At 46.7% G+C, this 11,538-nt stretch overlaps 1 protein-coding gene across 1 annotated transcript; it reads right to left on the bottom strand.

The window, feature by feature from the left end:
- Nucleotides 1-269: 269 nt before the first annotated feature.
- Nucleotides 270-10,467, bottom strand: TMED10 (transmembrane emp24-like trafficking protein 10 (yeast); the record flags this gene model as incomplete). The annotated part of the gene is made up of 4 exons (XM_010079886.1): nucleotides 270-1,102; nucleotides 1,579-1,705; nucleotides 5,842-5,915; nucleotides 10,347-10,467. Coding segments are annotated over 4 exons (444 nt in total), but the record flags the coding sequence as incomplete, so codon positions are not given.
- Nucleotides 10,468-11,538: the final 1,071 nt, after the last annotated feature.

The raw sequence follows: 11,538 nt of genomic DNA, 5'->3' as shown, positions 1-11,538 counted from the left end.
CCTTGCTTTGAGGTCTCAGAAAATGAGATCCAGCCAGCTGGCTGCTGGATAAACGCTACATTGTCAGATGAGAAAAGTCTCCTCCTCAATGCAAAACCAAGTTTCCTAGCATAACCTGCTCCTATTTGCTCTGTGACTGTATCTCCTTGAGAGGCCTCCTGTTCTGCACAAAAGGCCATCCCTGACCAAGGCTTTCAGGAAAACTGCTGCATCATTTCAGAACAAGAGAGGCAAATCCAAGACAAACACGTGGAGCAAGGGTGGGACCAAGGCTGGACAGTGTATTTGAGCAAAGCAGGCTTCTCCTTTACAAGCTCAAACATGATCCCAAGCCCTCCTTCCAAGGCTCCCCTTCCTCCAGGCTGAACAACCGTACACTCAAGTGCCCTGACCTGTCAGCACAAAGACCAGCTCCCACAGGGAGAAACACAGAGGTCCACGACAGGGACCAAACCTTGGACCTCCCTCTATCCTCAGGCCCTGCTGGAATGATGAATCCTATTGCTTTGCACTCACCTCTGTTTGCACAAGGCTTAGATCCCAGCTGGTCAGACCAGGGAATCCTCTGCTCTGCTGCGGCGCTAGCTGCATGGCACCTAAAGAGCTCAGCAGGGTCAAGTGCCTCAGAGTAACACTACAGTCACAGACAGATGGGAGACATCATCAAGCCAAGATTATAAAAGGAGAACAGACAGCGCAAAAACTTGCTGCAGCTGTCATGGAAACTTCTTTTTTTTATTTAATCTCTGCCCCAGGAATCCCCAAACCCATCACAACGTCCCCCACCCTCAACATCCACCAGGATTTCACAAGTCCCCCATTTACTCCAATGTTTAGGCTCCCCTTCCCCTTTAGGGTCCAAGTTCCTGTAGAAAAGCTCCAGTCAGTGGGTATCATTGTGAGATGGCTCCAGGGGGCCATGGCTGGGTCCCAGCGGTGTCCAGCTGGGTCTGAGAGGAAGGGGAGGAGGACTTGCTCCTTTACTCAATCAGTTTCTTGGCTTTGAAGAAACGACGCAAGTAGAAAACCTGCCAGGTGGCCAGTCCGATGAGACAGCACATGGAGAAAATGCTGAAGTACAGAACCCGGGTGTTTGTCGACTCTGAAACAGACAACAAACCATTGCACAGGAGTCTGACATCACAGGATGCACCTCAAGAGGGCAAAGTTCCCAGGATTTTCTCTCCCCACCCATGCAAAATTTCAAAGGGAAGGTATCTCACAGCATGAAGGCAAGGGCACCCAAGCACCAGCAGTACTTGAGAATAAAAGCAGAGGGAATGAGAAAGATACGAGAAGGAATAAGGCAAAACTGTGGTTCATGGCCAACATTAAATGGTACAGGGTAATTCACGTTAGGAATGTAGACAGGAAGAAATTATTTCTAGAGATGGGACACACAAGACTCAGTGACTGCTTCAGAAGGAGAGAAATATCAGCAGGTTTCCCTTACTAGTAACAGAACAGGCAGAAACCACTGTAATTGCTTGATCTCCAAATGCTGCCCTAGTAACACATTCAGCAGAAGTAAGGGGTCTTAAGAGCTCCATCCCTCTGAAGGAGCCCACAGTCTCTTACCATTTGTGTCCCTCATCTCTTCTTCTCGTTTCTTCATATAGGCGAAGTCATTAACGATGGACTCTGAAAGATCTTCCAGACGCCTCAATTCTACTTCCAGAGGCTTCAACTTCTCCACTTTAGCAATCTAGAAAACAAGAGAATCAGACAATCGCTGAGCCAAAACCAGAAGCTCCCATGTGGGCTTTTGCTCCTCCTCACATACTACAGATCTGGGGCATCCTTCCCTTAGGGAAACACCTCTGCAAGCCAGAAACTACCGTTGCATAAAACACTATCACTTGTCCCACCTGTTCTCTGAAACACACTTTCCTACTACCCCTCCTACACAATGGAGGAGCACAGTATGCATACAAGTACATTTCTTCCTTATTCAGCCTAATGTTAGCTTATTCATAGTTGGCTTCTGAGGAGTGGGTTGCCACATGACTAAGCCTCCAGTGAACAGAAGTCACAGACTGAGGTACAGGTGACTAACTTACATATGCATACAACAGTTCTACAGGCACACAGGATATTAGCACCAAGACTCACTTTGCTAACTGCTGCCACACGACCCAGAAGGGCCGGGCAGCCCGATTCCCAGTAGTAGCGGTTTGATCACACCGACAAGAGCTCAGGGCTTTTCTCACTGAGGCTGACAACCCCAAGGGCAGCTCTCGGTAGGGACACGCAGCCACACAGTGCTCCAGCTGCCTCCAGCCAGCAGGTGGCGCTGCCGGAACACTTAGGGGCGGGCTGCCTCTGAACCCGTTGCAAAGAAAAAGCAAAGCACGCTGTCCTCATGAAAGCTGGCTTCATAGGACAGCGTTCTTTGGTGCAGAACATGCAACCCACAGTCCTGCAAGTCACAGACTTGTATCCAAAAAGGAAAATCCACAGGAAATTCAATTAGAAAGCACATTCCACAACAGCAACTATTTGAAGTCAAACGTGTAAACACATGTCCCTGCCCCAGTCCTGGCTGCAACCTGACTGTGTTATGTGAAATCTGTGACACAAGGACATTAAGGAAGCCAACTGCAATTCCTCCCACTGCTACAGCATAGGGTTTGGAGAGCTCTGGTTCTTGCACAGAATTTGTCACTATTACCAACAAGTGACAGGCCTCCGCCATGAAGGCCAGATGCTGTCTCCCCAAGTAATGCAGCAGAAGATGTGTTACAGAAAACTACAGAAAACACAGGGAGCCCCTGCAGCCCACCACCAGTCTCACTGCCACACACAATTACTCAGACATAGCCACAATGGTCCAGGTGCCAACAGCCTGGCAACAGGGTGCAGGCATCCCCAAAAGCTGCTTCCAGAGGCAGCTGTCTGGGTGTCAGAGCCCATCTGAAGAGATGCTCATGACCAGGCTAGCTAATTAGCCATTTCACTGAAGGGTCTTCCCTTCCCATGACATGCATATCCTGGCAAGCAACAGCCCATCAAGCAGTCATCTGAGGATTTTTACACTGAGGCAAGTTGTATATTACAGCTCTGCCAGCACAGCAGTGTCAGTTTGGAGTGCGTTCGTGAGAAAGGGTAGGAAATGGGAGGTTAGACCCATCCTGCTTTCCAGTCAAGAGGTTCTACTGACAAAACCCTGTGGCCTGGACGTGTACCTGCCAGCAGAGCTTTGCTGAAAAACTGGCATGAGTGTAAGAGTGCCTATGGCCCAGACTCTGCTGTCACAGCTGGAGCAGCAGGTCTGTAACATACACAAGGTCTCAGGCAGCTCTCCTGACAAACTAACCCTGCACTACCCGGCTCCATTATCTTCCTGGAGGGCACTTTTCCTCATTCACAGAAGGCTACAAAGGTTCCAGTGTGAAAAACCAAGGTTTGTCTGCTCCATTCTGCATACCTTCAGCTGCTCTTAATAGGTGTAGCCAGAAACATCTGATAGCTACTTTTAGTCCTGCATGTACTCCGAGAGGCACAACCTGGAACCCCTTTCAACCTTAGTGAAGCCAGTATACACAGCTACACCAAGCATCTGTAATGGTGGAATATCATCATTCTAGAAGGAACATCTGGACCATCAGGACAACCGAGACAACACCACCACTGAACTTCTCAGGGACCACTCAAAGATCTGCCAAAGCCTAACTCTCTCCCTAGCGTAGAAAGAGACACACTGTAGCCTAGAATTGACAAGGAGTAGATAATCTGGAAAGGAACCTAGATCAACAAGCCTTCTTGGTGCCCTCTGAAAAGTCTTTTCACTACCTTCATTTCTACTTATTGAACGGACAAAGTTATTTCTCCCTACTCCAGAGAACTAAGGTATGACACTGCCATGCAGTCAGGTTTTCTAACCCAGCTGACTCTCACCATTTCTTTGCTGCAAGAATGTCTGGACCTATGAAAGTTTATGAAGCCAAACTTGGACATCACCCCTTCTCTCACTGCATATATCCATCCATGCACAAGCAGGACAGTATCAGTGACCCTCGTTCAACTCCCTGCATCAAGTCTCTTTGCAGCAATTCAACAAGAAGGCAGGAGAAGACAGGTCAGAAGACTGGTGCCTTACAACAGATCAACGCTGCAAGCAAAAAACTCAAAAAGGCAGCAATTTCAGGAGAGAAACCTGAGCAACAATCCTCCCCTCTGAGACCTTACAGCAACCTGTCAGTCAAAACCCACAAATACTACACCAACCTGGGGAGAGAGTGGATGAAAAAAAGAAAACATACTGCAAAGCAGTGTGGCTAAACATCCGCAGCAGCTGTACAAACAGTAACAGGTTGAGCCCTTTGCAGACACACTGCTCAACAAGGCTTGACACAGTCTGCCACTCTGAGAGGCCCTCACAGGTCCAGGATGCTTGACAGTGCTGCCAAGATCTGCACTTGGTATCAGGTCAGACAGCAAGTCTAAATTCTTCTTTTCCCATGTTTGTCCATGGAAATTTTCCATCAATCTAACTACACTGACAAGCATAATGGTTACTTGCTTTTATTCCAAGACAGCTGTATCAGTACAACCAGTGAGTACGTAGATGTAAGGGCATAAGAGGGACAATGCTTCTAGGTGGCACTACAGTAATGTAACTCAAAGTATGCTGTGGGGTTGTATTTACAGAGATTCTGCAAATGTAGTTACCATAATCCTCCCAATTACACTCTCAGGGGTCATCCCATAAGATTTCAACATCTTGCAATCCTTCAGTAGCTGGTTCCCAGACAGCTGGCCCAGTGATTGCTCTCTCTTCCCTGACCCCAAGTGCTTTTTTTACTCTCCATGTAGGATGTGCTCTGGACTGATTTAAGCAATGATTGCCCCTTCCCCAACCCCAAGCACCTTATTACTTTCCATGTAGGATGTGCTCTAGACTGACTCAAGCCATGCAGGACCAGCTAGCCCAAAGCTCAAAAGGAGCTCCAGCATGCCCATTTCAGAAATTTGTTTTCTAACTGGCACCATACACAGCCTCCTCTGCTATCCACTCTCCTCCCTAAGGTATCTCCCATGCTGTTGTGTGCAGTGGACACAGCAATCATTTGCAGGAATCCTTCTCCACCAACCACTCTCATTTTCTCAGGCACAGACTCTGTGCTGGGGGCTGACTGACCCCAAATTCTAGTGAGCCAAAAGCAGAGCAGCAGGCATCAAAATTCAGCATCCAAACCTGCCAGGACTGTTCCAGCCATAAAACAACTGCTATTCTACACAGCTGGCTCTTGGGTCTAAGAAAGCTACATCCTCTTAACATGGAAACATTTAGGCTTTATGCCTATTTGCAGTGTCACACCTTCAAACCAAATACCCATTTCACACCAGCTACTACTCTACCAAACGCCTTTACACGGATACACTGCCAGTTCTCAGAAATGCACAAGTGCCATTTCAGGGATGTTGAGCCAGTACATCTTATGGTCAGGAAGGTAAGGAAAGTAGTAACACAAATTGACCTTTAGGAGGATCTGATATTAACCTAAAATGCCCTCCGCTGCTGGGGCTGGGGAAACTTCACATCTCAGTCTCTTCCTGCCTCTAATGCTTATGCCCAAAAGCTGAGCCACACTGCCCTAGCAAAGAAATTCACACACTAGGCTCCAGTTCCCAGAGTACAGAATTAATTTTAGTTGATGGTTGTCTTTTTTTTTTTTTTTCCTCCCCTAACACGTAAAGCTTCACTGGAATTGTAGGCTGCAGACAGGCTTTCATCACCGCTGGGAAAACAGCTTCCCATCATGAGCCCCAGATCTACAAATGGCATCACGTGAGTGCTGGGAAAGGGGAGCCTGCAGTGCAGGCAGCCAGGGGACATACCTCCTCGTAGTTCTTTGCTTCAACTCCATGCTTCATATCCAGAATCACGAGCTGGTCCGGCATCCTCCCTGTTCCTGGAAGCATAATGAAAGGATTCATTGTGTGAAATATTCAGCCTGCCAGGAAATCACCAGCTCTCCCCACCACTGAGGAAGAACTCACAACACCCCCCTCCCTTCCCTCCATGTCTGCAGCTAACTGCGGAGGCAGTACAGTCCAGCCTAAAAATACAGAGACCTCACAATAAATCCTGGCTGAAGGAAAGCCTCCCAAAGATAATGAGAACAAGCTGTAACTAAAAGCAGTAAGTGTGTGTAGGATGCAAATCACTGTAAAAACTGCAGAGGATTAGAAGATGAATACCAGCTGCTATGAGACAGCCTGGTGAAAGACAAGTCACCAGAGGGACAAATATTCAACTGGGAAGCCCACGTTCCTCCTAGCAGGAAGTGCACCGGCAACTTGTCAAGGTTATGGGGTTGTAAATGATTTTACATTCACAGGAACAGAAGGTAAACTGCTCTAATTGAGGAATACGGCATACAGGGACTAGTGAGCCTCGCATGCTGCAGTACCTGCAGAAATGGAGGCAATCCCTTTACCAACAGACCTTTTCAGGGAAAGAATAGCTCAGATGTCCGAGACCCAAATTGCTAATGCAAATCTCAAGATGGCAGAAGGCTTCTGAAGCTGGGAAAATGCCACTTCAGAGAACTGCCAGCTGGAGCCACATAAACAGCAAGCAGGATGAGGCTGCAGCAGTGAACAGCACAGTAGGTATCCTTTAAGGCTGTAGCCCCCAGGCTAGGGACCCTTACGGCTAACAGCTTCTTTTAACTGCTATGAACTGTCACTTCTGAGACAATCAGAACATGGAAAAAATACATAGAAAAAGCATCTAAGATACCCTAAAGAATGCAGCACATCTGCTGACCCGAGTATCATATTCCACTATACCACCCACCAAGGAAATGTCTGTACATAACACATTCCCAAATTCCAGCACTTTGGAGCATACAGTTGTCCTCAGCTGGCTGCTAGCAAAAGACAAGGTCTGAATTCACTTACGCTATGAATTTCAGAGTCTCCATCCAGGAGCATGTCCAATACTCACACTTTGCCTTAAGAGGCTGCCAGGTGGACATTCCCTCAGTCTACATACACTGGGTCACTCCAGTTTGACCTAAGAAGTTACTCCAGATCTACAGTACAGCATCTCCAAATTTTCTCTTTACCCACTGAACAAGCTCTTCAACACCAGAGTAGAATCACCTTCTGTTGCTAGCAGAACATGGAATAACCTACTGACAAGATGGTCCGTATCAACTACAAACTGTTTCTTAAACTTCCTGAAGGACACAGGAGCTCAAAATTCAAACCCAGCCATGTAATAGCCCAATGGATAAAGTAGGACTAGGATGGAATTTTTTGGTTTTCTTATAAAAGACTAGTTACTGTAAAAACAAACTCAAATCCCAGCACTGTTCTTCAACAGACAGGCTGTATATGCAACCACCCAGTGCTCCTTTCTCCAACCACAAGTTTTGCCTGCTTATGCCACACATACACCAGCATGCCTGGAGACTAGCAGGCAGGACAGCCAACAGCAGCTGCAGAAGCAAATTCAAAGCACACAGTTCAGTGGCAGCTTTTTTTAACGTCATTTAAATTACCGCAGCTTGAGTGGAGAGATGGAGATTCCAGGAAGAGATGAAAAAGATGAAAAGGACAGTGAACAGGAGAACAGAACTGGAAGGATTATTTGTCAGGCTGGAAGGGAGAGCTGCCAAAAGGCAGTAACAAAGCAGAAAACTTAGAGCTGCTGGGTGTAAAGGGATGGAAAGCAGACATTCTCGAAGAGGTTAAAGTTGTCAGAGACTGTCCTGGAAAAACTCAAGCTCCTCCTCTACAAGTCTACCAGGCCCAAGGCACTAGGCAGCTCCCTTCACGCTCATCAGATCCTCAGTAACTCCCTGCTCCTCCTGCAGCCAGGGCTCACCAGAGCCGACTGGATCAGCAACAAAGAGAAAAACAGTTAAGTCCCAGAGACCTTGAAGTAAACTGGTACCCACATCCCCCAAAAGGTCATCTCACATGAGCACAGAACTGTGTCCTCAGAGATTAGGGGAGCTCCTAATTTTGGAAAGTCAATGGAAAAACTGGATGTCAAAAAAATTTCCCACAGGAATTCCAGAAAAAATGAGCCATAACACTCTTAAAGTTTGGGAAGAGAGGATTACAGAAGGAGCAAAGAGGTAAAGATTAGCACACAGGGGAGCATGTAGTGCAGGCCAGGCTGTTCTCAGAGATTAGCCTACAGTGTGAAAGCAAGTGGGCCCGGAAACAGTGAACTGGTCAGGAAGACAGGACCCTTCCACCTTGGAAGAGGGGAAAAAAGCCTGTCATGCAAATACCCACGGCTCCAAGCAGCACCCTAAGATCTCCTCCACTCTGATATGGTGGACCTTCTAAATAGGATCCCTTCTCACTTCTTCTTCCTCATTTCTGTGGTTAAGGATTGAGAAATCCCAGTTGCTTAGACCTCTCAAGTCCCAACGGCTCTGGGCTTCCTCTACCAACAGTTTTTCTCTTCCAGTACTCCACCGACATCCTCCTTGGCTGCTGCACTACCAGTCCTGACCACCTACTTGATAAGACTGTGGAAAAAAAAAACAACCCAAACCTTTAAAGAAACATGGGGACAAAAGAGCACTTGGTCAGTTCCCCCATTCCCATGCTAACCTTATGGAGGAAACAAAGCACTTCCTTGTGATACGGTTACTTCTTCCACAATACCCTAACCAAGTCCTGTAGATGATCAAGCCTTGCAGTACCACCTCCCTTACTTTAATACTTCCCTGCACAGGCGTGGGAAAACCGCAGATACTCATGCAGTCCCTCTCTTCAGCCGGATATTTGGGGCGTCTGGGTCCACAAGGAAAATGGCAGCTTGGAGGTCCCCAAAGAGAATGCCCCCAGAAGAGCATTCAACTGCTCAACTGAATGGCTCTAGATTTTGGCGCCTCAATGCCCCACTGGTAACCAGGTAGAAGCTGCACTTTCATGTATTTTATCCTCATCAGTACTGAAAACTTTAAAACAAACTTGCAACAATACAAGGCAGCCAGGGAACAAACATTTGCTACAATCAAAAGATCTATAAGGGCTCAGTCTAGGCAAGAAACCTCTGGTCACAAGCACTGAAATAAGAGTCTAGACACAACAAGTCTTTCCCACTTCAGTGCATGATCACATGGAAGCTATGAAAGGATCTGTGGGACTGTCTGGAGACCTCCTAACACCCAGGTGTTAGACAGTAAATAGCATGAGTGACTCCCAGATGAGTCACTAGTGCCTTATGTCTTGATGTGTTACAGAGCATTTGGAAGCCCTGCCTTTGGAGTGAAATAAAAGCAAAATCCTGAGCATTTGGGGTCACTGTCTTATCTGTAAAATATTATAGGAAAGGTGTTACAAGCCAGATCCCTCCCAATCTCATCAAAGAAGATAGCCTTCTCTTTCTGGAAAGTTCTCTTCAACTTGCAAACTATTTGTATCTTATATGTGGAGCAGAACAGCAAAACAGAGGCTGTCTTTCAACAGATATGAGGCAGGCTCCTAGCGACTGCCCTATTAAATGCTCTGGGATCTTTTAGGATAAGACCTAAGAAGAACCAGGTCCAGGGAGCAGAACACTTTTGACAGTGACTGTGAAAAGATGTGAGCACCTATGAACCTGCACGTGCTCACATCACCGCAAGTGAGACTAGAGCCCATGTGTTCACTGTTTTCAGCACATTTGCCCTGAAGTTGAGCCCAGCCACTCAAAGCAGCACATGCGTCACACTCACAGGAAATGAGCCTCAGCGTTCGTTAGGCAACCATCCCTGCAGCACAAGTGCAAGGCTGACATCCTTCCCATTTCCCCTTCCCTTTATTGACCACTTAGAGAGCAGCTGCGGGTGCAAACCAAGGCCACATTCTCTATATACACACACACCCCAACCCCAGAAAACAGTTGCTAACCGAACACAGGATTGCTGCCAAGTACACATTGTGGAGAGATCATGTTCCACAAAATAGGGAGAGATGGCTATCTGGGGAGAAAGACAGAGTCCTGGAGATGATGGCATCCTGCTCTGTCATGGTTCAACTGCAAGATAGGTAGAAGCAAGAAAAGGGCAAAAGAGGTGTGGTTTGCTCCCTGTACTGCCACTCATTGCAACTGTAATGACCTCTGCAGGAGGAACACGCGATTCCCCCTTTAGAGGAAGCCCAAACACTCTACACGACAGCCACAGAGGATTACTTAACTTCAAATGCAGCACTGACAGCAGATAATTCTGCAGTGAGACTGCCCACCACCTCCTGAAGATCAGCTTCAGAAGTCAAACAGTGTTCTGCAGACCACACTCAGGATCACTTAACCCACAACCTTAACCCACTTATCTACATGAACTTGTCCAGAAGCTAGAAGCAGCCAACAGACCTTTCACTTCACTTACCCACAGGAAGCTTGCTCTCAAAACAGGCCTCAAACATATCGTAGTCTTCAGTGGTGAAGGCAAACTTGCCCTTAGTAGCATCCTCCTTGGCATATAGGATGTGTCCAGCCGAGTCAGTTATCTGTAAAAGAGACAACAAGGGTGAGGAACCCAGTGCTCTGCTGCCACAGGCTCACGCTGCCTGTGCTACACACACAGGAAGAGTTCTTGTAGCATCCCCCTTGGAGCTGCTGCACTCTCCTTTCAACAGTTTCCCTCCTTCCTCACAACTATATCAATTCCTCTCTTCCTCTTCCCCACTCCAGGAGCTGGCAAAGTCATAGTTTCTCTAAGGTAATTATTGACTCTTAAACAAAAAGGAACCCCAGCAAAAACCAATCAACCAACCAAGAAACCCCAAAACCACACCAATCCTCCCATAACCTCTGAATATAGACTACATTTAGGAACTCTAGCTGAACCAAACTGTTATTCATTGCCTTCTTTTTACAAGCAAAATTCATAAATTCCCATAGCAACAGAGAGATGGAAAGCCTTACAGGACAAAAAAGACCTATTCCCCAGAAGATGAAATGGAGAAGGGCACATCTGTTCCTCTAGAAACAAACCATCAGTGTGGCCCTGAGCTACACAAGGTCTGGGTGCCAAGATCCACAAAAGATGCCACTTCAGAGGACAATTCAGACTACACAGACAGAATAATGGCTGCTTTAAGCCAAGCCTATGAAATTACTAAAAACAGGCAAAAACTGTAGGTCTCAAAAAATAGTTAAAAAAAAAAAAAAAAGAGAGACACACACATTTCATGATGCAGACTTGAGAATCACTGTGCTCAATTAAAGGCTCCGTCCAGTTAAAATACTCTGACTACGGAAAGAGTTGAGAAAAACTGAAGGCGTTACAGTATTGCATGAAAATCAACAGTGGGTATTCCACTAGAACACTTCCCAGTTTCCCTCAACTCTATCCTCCAACAGGTATGTCTGAAAAAGCACAGGTGCCAAAGTTACTAGGAGTCTTCAAAAGTCTTAGAGGTGAAGAGATTAAAAAGCTTCAAAATAATTTTAAAGGTACATAAAACAGAAGCACACAAAATAATCTGTCGTATGGAAGAGGCAAGTCAGACATTCTCCTTTACTCCATCTTACAACAGAAAACCCAACCGTGTTTCCCTGTACAAAGGCCATACAAA

Source organism: Pterocles gutturalis, unplaced genomic scaffold (assembly GCF_000699245.1).
Source record: "Pterocles gutturalis isolate BGI_N339 unplaced genomic scaffold, ASM69924v1 scaffold33664, whole genome shotgun sequence".
NCBI classification, from domain to species: Eukaryota; Metazoa; Chordata; class Aves; order Pterocliformes; family Pteroclidae; genus Pterocles; species Pterocles gutturalis.
This window is presented reverse-complemented; position numbering and strand designations above follow the sequence as displayed.